Below are 13,318 nucleotides of genomic sequence, written 5' to 3'. Positions count from 1 at the left end.
CCTTGCAGAGTACCTCCCGTCGGGATGCCCGCCGTGTCTGCGGCCCAGCTCGCAAACGTGTCCCTTCTCTTCACGCAGTGCATGGACAGGAGCATCGCATTAACTCAGGCACGCTACCTGGAGAAAGAGGAGAAGTGCCTCCCTCCGCCGAGGTGGGTGGACGTTCAAATGTGACATGACTCTTGCTTTTGCTACTCGAAAAACTCTATAAAGCGTATTCTGTCGTGAAAACGTCTGAAATGCTGCCACAGGATAAGGAAGTGTGTCCCTAAAATGTGGTTCATCCTCTTTCCTGTTCTTAAAGTAGCCATTTTCAGATTTTACCTGTAAAGCCCCCCCAGGACTCGCCGGACCCTCCCAGTTAACCTAAATAGGTGTCCGCGATCCCAGGACTGGACGGGGGCGGCCGAGGTTCTGATGAGCAGATGTGCGTCTGTCACACCTCGAAGGTGACGGGCTGTGCCAGCCACGTCCGCCGGGAGGACCATCCTGAGGGAGGGGCACATCCGGCCGCTGGCTGGAACGCCATGGGGTGCATTTGGGAGTGCAGACACTCCCAGACCGCCCAGGGAAAAAGAAAGCAACAGTGGGGAAAATCTAGACAGGTTCAAGAAACCCTGCGTGGGGGGAGGGCACCTTGACTCTTGATTTACAATCGGTGCTCTTCAGTAGCACTTAAAATATAGTCAAAGGAGGTAGACACCCAGAGCATGAAGTGTCAGGGTCACAGCATGAGGTCCGTGAGGTCACAGGGGTAGGGCACGATTCGTTCTGGCCTGGAAGGGACTCGGGCTTCCGAGGGCAGGTGATCCTTAAGCCAAGCCCAGAAGATCGAGTGTGTCAGGCAGACTTGTCAGTGCCAGCGTCCGGCGGGCTGTGCGGTGGTGTGGAGACCCTCAGGTGCATCTGGGGAGACAGAACACAGGCTTGAGGGAGACGGGAGAGACGCTGGAGAGCGGGAAGGCCCAGGGAGGACCCGGGAGACTGGAGTCTGAGCCTGTGCGGACTTGGAGGGCCAGACCACGGGCAGCAGCCCTGAACGGCTTAACGAGCCTACGCCGTTCTAATTGCACCCAGGCAAGGTGCGGTCTTCTGTCTCAGGACAACAGGGTCCCTGCTTGCTTTGTTCCCTCGGTGCTCCCTGCCCAGCACAGTGCAGCTCAGTGCAAGTGCCCAGTGGACCGTCCGGATGTTTGCAGGGGGGGTGGGAGAGAAGAGGGAGGAGTGCCCAGGAGAGCCGATACTGTTTTGTGTCCCGTTTCCTGAAAACTTAAAAATGTCTGCCTTGCCTCCGAGTATTCTAGAACTTCCACACGACTCACGGAGTTGTAAATGTGAGCGTCAGCACGTAAACACGCCCTGATTTGAGAAACGTGAATTCCTGCCTTGGGCCCGGTGCTCCTCAGGCAGAGCTCCCGGCACCCAGAGCCCCCCACGAGGTTGCAGTCGGGCCTCAAGTGGCAGACTTCTGAAAATGGCCCGTCAGGGTTCGGGCTTGCGGGCAGAGAGTCCCTGCCACAGTCGCTCGACTCTGCCATGCCGTGACAGGTGGCACAGCCTCCTTTGACGATGTTCTGTGTCCTTGTTTCTCAGCATCAGGGTCGTGGTCACAGTGGAACAGACAGACGAAGAACTGGAGAGAGCCGCACGCACAATCAAGGAGGTGGCCCAGGCCGTGCTGCTGTAGGCGGGTCCCAGGGCCAGGTGGGCAGTCGCCGTGCGGCACACGCAGGCCTCCCATTTGCCGCCGAGCAACCTGGAAGAGGCCTGCGGGTACCTGGCAGGGTGGCCACCGACCGATCACGTGGGTGTGGACTCGGCGGACCGCCACGAGGAGGATGCTGGTTATTTAAACACACACACGCACACGCACACACACCTAAAAGCCCAGGAACTGGTTTTTTAAGAAGAAAACTAATGACAGCATATAACCGATATTTAAATTGTGCGGTTTAGTACTATTCAAATGTTTTATGATACTAGTATTTTATATTCTTTCGTTGTTGCCGTTTAAAAATGGAGCTTCAGTTTATCTTTTCTCCCTCTAATAGTAATTGTGCGAGCACTCCTAACGTTTCCTAGCAAAGCATCTCTGCAGCATTAAAGCTTAGAGGAGCACTTCACCGTCTGGGACACAAAACGTATCTGTGAGGATCTAATTCAACCACGTCTTACGCAGTCTCCATCCTGTGAAGCCCAGCGGTGGCTAATGTGTGAGGAAGCACTCTTTGTGCTGTTGCGACAAACTTTTCATTATATTTGAATCCTAGAGTTTTTATATGCATTTCTAACAGCTTACCTTAGCATCCCTAACTGGAGAATGACTACTCATTGTATTTCCTAAGTGAGCAATAATTTAAATCAAATACTATTTTAGTTTAATATAATTGACCTTCACAGTTATTGTGTGTTGACTTCTAATCTGTTTTAGGAAGAGGGTTACTGTGACGATCCCAGAATAGAAATCATGTCCTTGATATTTTAGAATATCTTGAATGTATTCCTTTTTTGTAGAGTGGGTTAAGGACATATAACTACTGTCTTTTTCTAAGCGAAGGAAAATTATTTTTATTTTCAGCTTATGAATTCCAAATATCTAAAAATGTGAATGCACTAAAAATAAAATTTTTAAGCTGGACTTTAGCTATCTGTTTTTTCTTGTGCCGTGTGCCACAAGGTAGTGTGTAAATATTACACCGTTGTTTCTTCTCTTAGTAAAGGTAAAGGAGTAAAATTGTTAAAAAAAAAAAAAAAGTAATAATGCCATTTTTATAATATGTGTTCATATTAACAAATGGTCTTCAACATCTTTTTAAATAACATATTTTTTAATGTTTAGTTTCTATTTTGCTTGAGGTATTTCGTACATATGTGCCTTGTGATCGCTGCTGCTTTAAAGGATACAGTACTGTCTTTGGGGGATGTATCTTTTCGTTATATTTTTTAATGAAATAAACCTACATTCCTGATAATCAGTCTATATGCATGTGTAATGTGTTCAACAGAATAGCCTCTGGATTTTCACTTTTCCATATAGGTAGGGTAGTAGTCTTGGTGTCTGTGTTTAGAAAATATCGAGTACAGGGGCGCCTGGGTGGCTCAGTCGGTTAAGCTTCCAACTTTGGCTCAGGGCATGATCTCACGGTTCGAGAGTTCGAGCCCCACGTCGGGCCCTTTGCTGACAGCTCAGAGCCTGGAGCCTACTTCAGATTCTGTGTCTCCCTCTCTCTCTGCCCCTCCCCTGCACGTGCTCTGTTTCTCTCTCAGAAATAAATAAAAACATTTAAAAATCAAAAAAAAAAAATATTAAGTACATTTCTTAGTGTCTTTCTTCAGTGTATGTTATCTGGAATTCCCTAGACTTCTGTTGATGGGAGCCTAGGCCTCTATGACTACACGTATGCCAGAGCTGTGGGGTTTTTCTTTTAATAGAGAGAGAAGGAGAGTGCGAGCAGAGGGGAAGAGGAGCAGAGGGAGAGAGAGAATCTTAAGCAGGCTCCACGATCAGTGTGGAGCCCGACGCAGGGCTCAGTCCCATGATCCATTTTGACCTGAGCCAAAATCAAGTTGGACACTCAACTCACTCAACTCTGGGCGCCACCCAGGTGCCCCAGAGCTATCATTTTTATTAGCAGATGATGATAGCAACTTTTCAGCTACTTTTAAAATATTTTGTAAATCAACATCCAGATGTTCCTTGCTACTTTTTAAAAATGATAGAAGTGCCTGGGAAAGGTGGTGAAAACAACGCATGTTGTCTGACATCAGCCCTTGAAACATAGCAGCATTTTGAACAAAAACCCAAAACCAAAGTCCTTCTGTTAAAACTGTACAATAACCAGCATCCAGGTACATGCACCACAAAAGAAACATATGCTAGGAACAGTAAACTTGCATAAAACTGAGGCAGAATGCTGAGAGAAAACTCCCCTCAAACCTGAAGCAGGGCACATATTTCTCCCAAGAAACCACAAGAGGGCTCTGGAACGCTCCATCAGCGGCTGGGGTGGGCAGCACGGAAACCATTCGGGGACCGTGTTCACTCGGCATCGTCATCCACAGGAGAGGAAGTACCCAAACAACTCCTCCCTTTGTGTTATCTACAGCTGGGTTCCAACTCAGGAAACGTGGGGCTCTGAGCAAGCTGGGACAGAAACGAGAGCGGTATTTCCAATCTAGAACTGCACCAACCGGACTGAATGCTTTTGCTTTATGTACCACTAGAACGGCTCTGTAATACGCCAGTTGTAAGTTGCATTTCAGTAACAAGTATCATCACATGGGTGGAAAAGGTGCATCTTAAAATCTGCAGGATAAGTCAATGATCTGCTGATGTGCGGGCTTGATGCCCTCTTTCCTTGTGGATGTAAAACCTTTGTGTCCCCGAACACAGTGTGTGAGGACGATTATGGCCACCTAGTCTTCCATTATCTCCACCCTTCCAAAACATTGTCCTTATGAGGACATCAAACGAAACCACCCGTTACCCACACCCACGGTACGGATTATGCTGTAGAGAATACGTAAACTTTATTTTCCTATCTAGTGCCTAGTAGAGAGGAAAACGGGGTAGGCGGCTAAATGATGACGGAACACACGTAAGGCAAAAAGTCGTCTTCCAGAAGCAACATGCAAAGCAAAACAAAAGGGGAGCAGCCTTTTCAAGAGATTCAAGGGGAAAAGAAATGTGAATCAAATATCCAGAAAAGCTGTCTTTCAAGTAAGAAGTTGGTAGAAAAACAATTTAAAATAAGAGCTCGGTACTATGTTCATAAGCCCTTCTGAGGAATCTGCTAGGGGGAAGCTCCATCAAATCAAGAAGTCGCTGGGGAAATGAGAAGAATTAAGGTAGTAAACTAAGAACTATTCAACACAGAAAAAAGCAGTAAAAGACAGAGGTGCAAAAATAAATAGCAAAAACCCAACCATATAGAGAATTACGTCCAAAGGTGAATGGGGCAAAACATTTCATTCAAAGGGCTGAGGTTAGCAGGCAGACTAAATTTTTTTTTTAATTTTTTTTTTAACGTTTTATTTATTTCTGAGACAGAGAGAGACAGAGCATGAATGGGGGAGGGGCAGAGAGAGAGGGAGACACAGAATCGGAAGCAGGCTCCAGGCTCTGAGCCATCAGCCCAGAGCCCGACGCGGGGCTCGAACTCACGGACCGTGAGATCATGACCTGAGCTGAAGTCGGGCGCTCAACCGACTGAGCCACCCAGGCGCCCCCTAAATTTTTTTTTAAAAAACCTGTGCTGTCTGTGAGAAACTTCACGTTCAAAGACACAAGTAAAGATGAAAAGTATGCCATGCAAACAACCCTAAAAGAGCTGGAGTGACCTGTATCAGTATCAGAAAGAACTTTCAAGAACTATCGCTACAGACAAACAGAGACGTTTCGGAATGATAACAGTGTCACTACATAGTGAAACCCCAACAATTATAAGTGTATATATGCTCCTAAACACAGAGTCCTAGAATACATGAAGCAAAACTGGCATAATTGAAAGAATAATTTATCAGTCATAGTTGGAGATTTGAAAAAGCCCACCCTAAATAACTGAGAACAAGAAAGAAAATCGTACGTAAAGAAGTCCTGAACAGTACGGTCAACTGACCGGAGCAGATCTATTTACGTTTGTAGAACATCCTACTCAGAAATTCCAGAATACATAGTCTTTTCAACTGCACGTGAAACAGTCTTCAGGGCAAATCACATGCTGGGCCATAAAACCAGGCTCAATAAATTTAAAAAGATTGAAATCATAAAACGTATGTTCTCTGTTCACAACACAAATCAGATCTGCAATAGAAAACTGGAAGAAGGGCTCCTGGGTGGCTCGGTTGGTTAAGCGTCCGACTTCAGCTCAGGTCATGATCTCACAGTGCGTGAGTTCGAGCCCCACGTCGGGCTCTGTGCTGACCGCTCAGAGCCTGGAGCCTGTTTTGGATTCTGTGTCTCCCTCTCTCTCTGCCCCTCCCCTGCTCATGCTCTGTCTCTGTCTCAAAAATAAATAAACGTTAAAAAAAAAAAAATTTTTTTTTAAAAGAAAGAAAACCAGAAGAACCCCAAATATCTAAATAACTCATGGATCAAAGGAGAATCACAAAGGAAGCTTCTTAAATGTTCTGAACTGAATAAATATAACAGCAAAATTTATGTGACACAGCTAAAGCAGTGGTTAGAAGGAAATTTGTAGCTTTAAACTCCTGGATTAGAAAAGAAGAAAGGTTTCCAATTAATAACTTCAATTTCCACCTTGGGAAAGTGGGAAAAGAAGAGCAAACTGAGCCTGAAGGAAAGAAAGAAACAGAAGAAATCAATGAATAGAAACAGAAAAATAGAGAAAATTAATGAAACGATTGGCAAGTACTTGTTGGACTGGCCAAGAGAGTAACAGAAGACACAAGTTACCCAAATCAGAACTTAGAGGGGCAACATCGCTACCATTCCTACAGAAATCAGAAAGATTGTAAGAGAATATTACAGGCTTATGCCAACAAAGTAGACAACTTGAATGACATGAACAAATTCCAAGAAAGACACAAATTATCAAAACAAACTCTATTCAGAAGTAGAAAATCTGAATAGAAATGTAACATTGAATTAGTATTTTCTTTTTTTTTTTTTTTTTAATTTTTTTTTTCAACGTTTATTTATTTTTGGGACAGAGAGAGAGCATGAACGGGGGAGGGTCAGAGAGAGAGGGAGACACAGAATCGGAAACAGGCTCCAGGCTCTGAGCCATCAGCCCAGAGCCCGATGCGGGGCTCGAACTCACGGACCGCGAGATCGTGACCTGGCTGAAGTCGGACGCTTAACCTACTGTGCCACCCAGGCGCCCCTGAATTAGTATTTTCAGATCTTCCCACAAAAATGTCCAGATCCAGTAAATTCTATCAAACATTTAAAGAACAACTAATACCAATCAGTCACAAATTTCTTTCAGAAAGAAAGGAGGTGAGAGCACCTCTCAGTTCATCCTGTTTGGTACCTATGCTATTAAAGCCAGACAAATTACACGAAGAGAAAACTACATATAATTCTCCTCACGAACATAGACAGAAAAAGTCCTAAATTATATTTAACGATTTTCCTGGAGAATCTAGCCTGTGCAATAAGGGGGTAAAACATCAAATTGGAAAAAAAAAAAAACAAATTTATTTGCAAATGACACTCTGTAGGAAATTCTAAGACATCCATTAAAAAACTGTAGCATTTAATCGTGTTTAGCAAGCTCAGAAGATACCAGGTCAATATATATATAAATGAATTGTATTTCTGTATATTAGCAACAATCTGGTAGGAAACTAAGGAAACAATTCCATGAATAATAGCATTAAAATGAATAAAATAATAAATTTAACAAAAGCATAAGACTTTTACACTGAGAAGCGTAAAAACTATGAAATATCGCTATAAGAAATTGAAGAAGATTTAAATCATTGGAGAGACAGTCCATGTTCATAAATTGGAAGAGTCCCCAAACTGATTTATAGATTCAGTGCAATCCTTATCAAAATTCCAGCAGACTTTTATGCAGAAATCAAGAAATCAATAAATTAAAATTTATATAAAAACAGACCTATAGTAGGCAAAACAATTAAAAAGAAGAACAAAGTCGAAGGATTACACTACCTGCTATTAAAACTTACTATGATACTACAGGTAACAAGACGTATGGTATTGGTACAAGGATTTATCAATGGAACACCATTGAGAGTTCAGAAACAAACCCTTACATTTATGGTGAATTGATTTTCAACAAAGTGCCGAAGTCCTAATCCAACAGGAAAAGGATAGTCTTTTCAACAAATGTTGCTGAGAGAATTGGATATTGTAGTACATTGCATAATAGCCACCCAAAGAATCAAGTCCTAATTCTTGGAACTTGGAAACGTTACCTTATCTGGAAGAAGGGATCTGTGCAGCTGTGATTAAGGATTTTAAGCTGAGATTACCGTGAATTATAATGGTGGGCCCTAAAAGCCATCACAAGTGTCCTAAGAGGCGAAAGGAGATGACTACTCTCGAGGAGAAGGCCATGTGAAGACAGGCAGAGGTTGCTGTGAGTAGTGATTTAAAAGATTTTCTCCTTTCTCCCAGAAGTTTTATGGCTTAGCCACATACTTAGGCGTCTGGTCTATTACAAGTTGATTTTCATTTTTATACAGCTTTTCTGTCCGGGTGACTCCTGAGTGAGACATTTCCTTTAACTTTTTGAAAGATGTGGCTGAGGCTATTTTTCATTAGTTCCTTTTCTTTTAAAATTTAAAAATATCGGGGCGCCTGGGTGGCGCAGTCGGTTAAGCGTCCGACTTCAGCCAGGTCACGATCTCGCGGTCCGGGAGTTCGAGCCCCGCGTCAGGCTCTGGGCTGATGGCTCAGAGCCTGGAGCCTGTTTCCGATTCTGTGTCTCCCTCTGTCTCTGCCCCTCCCCCGTTCATGCTCTGTCTCTCTCTGTCCCAAAAATAAAATAAAACGTTGAAAAATAAATAAATAAATAAAAAATAAAATAAAATAAAATTTAAAAATATCAACAAAATGAAGCATGCACATGGTTAGAAGATCAAGTTGTAGTGAAAAATGTCCACCCCAACTGTCCCCACGCTCAGCCACGCTCTCAAGAGGCAACCACTTTTTAAAATGTTCCCCCTTTGTTCTTCTGGAATAAAACGTGTCTAAATAATATCATGCCCCTATGTCCTCATTTATCAACCTGAAACTGCAATTAGGATCTCCTATTTTGAAAATATTTCGTATATATATTTCGTATATATATTTCGTATATTTCGTATATATATTTCATATATTTCGTATATATATTTCCCTGTTTTTTCTATTTGAATTACCCACTTTCCCTGGGTTATTTTTCTAGGAGTTCCTGGTTTATGCTCAGCAATAACCCCATATAGTTTCATGCACCTGCATTGTTAATATCTGCCATCCGTATCTTAGCTCTCGTTGAACAGAGCCTGAATTTTGATGTAATGAGAGCCATTGTTTTTGTTTGTTTGTTTGTTTGTTTTTTAATGGTTTGTGCTTTTGTTTGAGGACTTTTCAGCACTCTCTGCTCTCTATTGATTTCCGGTCTCTTTCACTTTTAAGTCTTTAATCTATGTAGAGTCTGCCCCCGTGTCTGAGATTAGGTAGAGATGCAATTTATCTTTCTTCTTCTGTATTCTGTAGTCCCATGTCATTCTCTAAGCAATCTGTTGTTTCCTCATTAATTCATTCATTAATTTTTTAAAAATACTTACTTTGAGAGAGAGAAAGGGAGCAGGGGAGAGGGAGAGAGAGAGAGAATCCCAAGCATTCTCTGTGCTGTCAGGCGCAGAGCCCTATGCAGGGTTCGAATGCACGAACTGTGCGATCATGACCTGAGTGAGCTGAAGCCAAGAGTCGCACACTTAACCGGCTGAGCCACCCAGGCGCCTCCCCGCCTCCCCCCCCCCCCGTTAATTTATTTTTATACTTTATCTTCTATTAAGTCTCATACAAACATGCCGGTCAGTCTCCAATTTGTCATTTTCCCTCGTCTGTCCTTCTGCCCTTGTGTTGGTTTCGGTATGGCTTTATTAAAACACCCTTGGGGCGCCTGGGTGGCTCAGTCGGTTGAGCATCCGACTTCAGCTCAGGTCATGATTTCACACTCCATGAGTTCGAGCCCCGCGTCGGGTTCCGTGCTGACAGCTCAGAGCCTGGAGCCTGATTCAGATTCTGTGTCTCCCTCTCTCTCTGCCCCTCCCCTGCTCATGCTCTGTCTCTGTCTCAAAAATAAATTTAAAAACATTTTTAACAAATTTTAAAAAAATTAAAAAAAATAAAACACCCTTTACCACATCCCACTATCTGGCAGGACACACCCTCCCTTTGTTTTCTCTAAAATTGACTTCACTATTCATAGATCTGTCTCTGTATGTATTTTTCAATTACTTCCTTGAGTTCCTTTAAAAGAAATCCAGCTGGAATTTCAACTGATACTGCATTTCATTCATAGATTAAACTAAAAAGAATCAACCATCTTATAATATCAAATGTTCCTATCTAAGAGCGTGGGATGTCTTTGTATTTAGTGAGATCTTCAGTCTCCTTTATTAGCGTTTTTGTTTCCACATAGAAGGATTTTGGATTCTTGGGTAATTCCTAGTATTTCATACTTGTAGTCATTGTAATTTGCGTCTTTTATTATATTTAATAGTTGGTTATTGCTGGCAGAGGAAAAGACCATTGATTTTTTTTCCTTTTTTTCCCCAAGTTTTTCTTTAAATTCCAGTTAGTTAACATACACTGTAATACTAGTTTCAAGTGTAGAATTTAGTGATTCAACACTTTCATACAACACCCAGCGCTCATTACAAGGGCCATCCTTAATAAAAATATGTGGGGCGCCTAGGTGGCTCAGTCGGTTGAGCATCCGACTTCAGCTCAAGTCATGATCTCACTGTCCATGAGTTCGAGCCCCCGTCGGGCTCTAGGCTGACAGCTCGGAGCCTGGAGCCTGCTTCGGATTCTGTGTCTCCCTTTCTCTCTGCCCCTCCCCTCCTCATGCTCTGTCTCTGTCTCTCTCTGTCTCTCTGTCTCTCTCTGTCAAAAATAAATAAACATTAAAAAATTTTTTAACAATATGATATACTTCACAAATTTTCATGTCATATCCTTGCACAGGGGTGATGCTAATCTTCTGTGTATCATTTCAACTTTAGTGTATGGTCTGGAAAACTTGCTGAAGTCCTGTATGTGTTCTAATACAGTTGCCCCTTGAACAACATGGGTTTGAACTACGTGGGTCCGCTTGTATGTAGATTTTTTTCTTATGATTTTCCTAATAACATTTTCTCTAGCTTACTTTATGATCAAAATGCAGTGTATGATACCCATAATATACAAAATATGTGTTCATCAACTACGTTATCAATAAGGTTTCTGGTCAATGGTAAGCTATTAGTAGTTAAATTTCTGGGGAGTCCAAAGTTGTATGGGGATTTTGTACTACATGGGTGTCAGTGTCTCTAACCCTCATGTTGTTCAAGAGTCAACTGTAGTTTGGGGCACCTGAGTGGCTCAGTCGGCTAAGCATCTGACTTTGGCTCAGGTCATGATCTCACGGTTCATGGGTTCAAGCCCTGCATGGGTCTCTGTGCTGATGGCTGAGCCTGGAGCCTGCTTTGAAATCTGTGTCTCCCTCTCTCTCTGCCCCTCCTCTGCTTGTGCTCTGTCTCTCTCAAAAATAAATAATCGTTAAAAAAAAAAAAAAGTCAACTGTAGTTTGATGGTTCTTCTGATTTTTCTAGGTAGATGTTCATTATACCTCTTATTTCCTTTTCTTTCGTTATGGCATTGTCTAGGATCTCCAGAACAGTGCATTAAACAGTGGCAGTGCCACTGGGCGTCTTTACCTTGTAACTAATCGTAAAGAAAATCCATCTAAAGTGTCACTATTACATTTATCAACTTAAGTTGCTATGGGGTTTTTGGTACATAGCCCTTAGCAAATGAATAAAGTTCAGGTCCTCTAGAAAGCAGACATCAAGACAAAGAAATAGACATGCAAGTGATTTGGCCCATTGATATGATGGGTTATATTGGATGACTTTTTTTTTATTATTATTAAATATAATTTATTGTCAAATTGGTTTCCATACAACACCCAGTGCTCATCCCAACAGGTACCCTCAATACCCATCACCCCCCTCCCCCCTTCCACCCCCCATCAACCCTCAGTTTATTCTCAGTTTTTAAGAGTGTCTTATGGGTTGGCTCCCTCCCTCTCTAACTTTTTTTTTTTCCTTCCCCTCCCCCATGGTCTCCTGTTAAGTTTCTCAGCATCCACATAAGAGTGAAAACATATGGTATCTGTCTTTCTCTGTATGACTTATTTCACTTAGCACAACACTCTCCAGTTCCATCCACGTTGCTACAAAAGGCCAGATTTCATTCTTTCTCATCGCCAAGTAGTATTCCATTGTATATATAAATCACATCTTCTTTATCCATTCGTCAGTTGATGGACATTTAGGCTCTTTCCATAATTTGGCTACTGTTGAAAGTGCTGCCATAAACATTGGGGTACAAATGCCCCTGTGCATCAGCACTCCTGTGTCCCTTGGGTCAATTCCTAGCAGTGCTATTGCTGGTTCATAGGGTAGATCTATTTTAATTTCTCGAGGAACCTCTACAGTGTTTTCCCAGAGCAGCTGCACCAGTTTGCATTCCCGCATTGGTTGATTTTGATGTTGAACTAGCCTTGCATCCTTGGAACAAACCCCAATTGCTCATGATGTACAATCGTTTTAAAACATCACTGGATTCAGTTTGCTAATATTTTCTTGAGAACTTATGCACCTAAGCTCCCGAAAGGTGTTGACGTACAGCTTTATTTTTATGTACTGTCTGTTGTACCTTGATGTTAAGGTAATAGCAACCTCATAAAATGAGTTGGGACTCAAATGAGAGGACCTCCTCTCTTCACTGGCAGAGATTTTGTATGACTGGTGTTAATTCCTTGAATGCTGGAGAAATTCTCTATTTGCAAACATCTGGAACTTTTTCAGGAACTTTTAACTATAGACTCTTTTTTAACGGTTATGGGACTATTCGCGTATCTGTTTCATCCTGCTGAGTTTTGGTAGTTTGTGGTTTTCAAGGAATTAGTCCATTTCTTCTCAGTTGTCAAATATCTGACATTTGTGACAAATTTATGATTTACAATGTCTGCAAGATCCTCTGTGATGCCCTTCTTTCATTCGACATTGATGGTTTGTCTCTTCTCTTTTTTTTTTTTTTTTTAATTTTTTTTTTTTCAACATTTATTTATTTTTGGGACAGAGAGAGACAGAGCATGAAGGGGGGAGGGGCAGAGAGAGAGGGAGACACAGAATCGGAAACAGGCTCTGAGCCATCAGCCCAGAGCCCGACGCGGGGCTCGAACTCACGGACCGCGAGATCGTGACCTGGCTGAAGTCGGGCGCTTAACCGACTGCGCCACCCAGGCGCCCCTGTCTCTTCTCTTTTTATCCTTGCCAGTTGAGCTAGAGGCTTGTCAGTGTTACTGACTTCTTTGACAAATAACGTTTTTTTGTTTCATTCTCTCATTTTCATGTCTTGATTTTCATTGATTTCTGCTCATTTTTTAAATTTCTTTCTGCTTGCTTTTAGTTGTTGTTTGTCTCCTTTCTCTTCTTTTTCTGGGCTCTTGAGCTAGGAACTTAGATTATTGATCAATAGTTTTTCTCTTTTCAAATGTCAACACTATATTAGCTAAACCCCACAAACTGATATGTTTTATTTTTTTAATTTGTTTTTTTAATGTTTATT

At 42.3% G+C, this 13,318-nt stretch overlaps 1 protein-coding gene and 1 non-coding gene across 3 annotated transcripts in view; one reads left to right on the top strand and one right to left on the bottom strand.

The window, feature by feature from the left end:
- Window positions 1-2,969, top strand: part of SPTLC1 (serine palmitoyltransferase long chain base subunit 1) — a 52,700-nt gene extending 49,731 nt beyond the window's left edge. Inside the window, exons 14-15 of one of the 2 annotated variants that reach the window (XM_045470278.1) lie at window positions 79-152; window positions 1,626-2,969. In XM_045470278.1, the coding sequence (XP_045326234.1) occupies window positions 79-152; window positions 1,626-1,956 (405 nt within the window). In that variant the 3' untranslated portion in view covers window positions 1,957-2,969. Of the gene's footprint in view, window positions 1-78; window positions 153-1,593 lie in introns of both variants that reach the window. The other variant, XM_045470277.1, reaches the window with a different exon arrangement.
- Window positions 2,970-10,622: 7,653 nt separating this feature from the next.
- On the bottom strand, window positions 10,623-10,725 carry LOC123593961. The gene has a single exon (XR_006710635.1). It is a non-coding gene; the product is annotated as a U6 spliceosomal RNA (small nuclear RNA).
- Window positions 10,726-13,318: the final 2,593 nt, after the last annotated feature.

The sequence above is a fragment of the Leopardus geoffroyi genome, chromosome D4 (assembly GCF_018350155.1).
Source record: "Leopardus geoffroyi isolate Oge1 chromosome D4, O.geoffroyi_Oge1_pat1.0, whole genome shotgun sequence".
NCBI classification, from domain to species: domain Eukaryota; kingdom Metazoa; phylum Chordata; class Mammalia; order Carnivora; family Felidae; genus Leopardus; species Leopardus geoffroyi.
The sequence above is the reverse complement of the archived record's forward strand: the minus strand, read 5'-3'. Positions and strand labels throughout refer to the sequence as shown.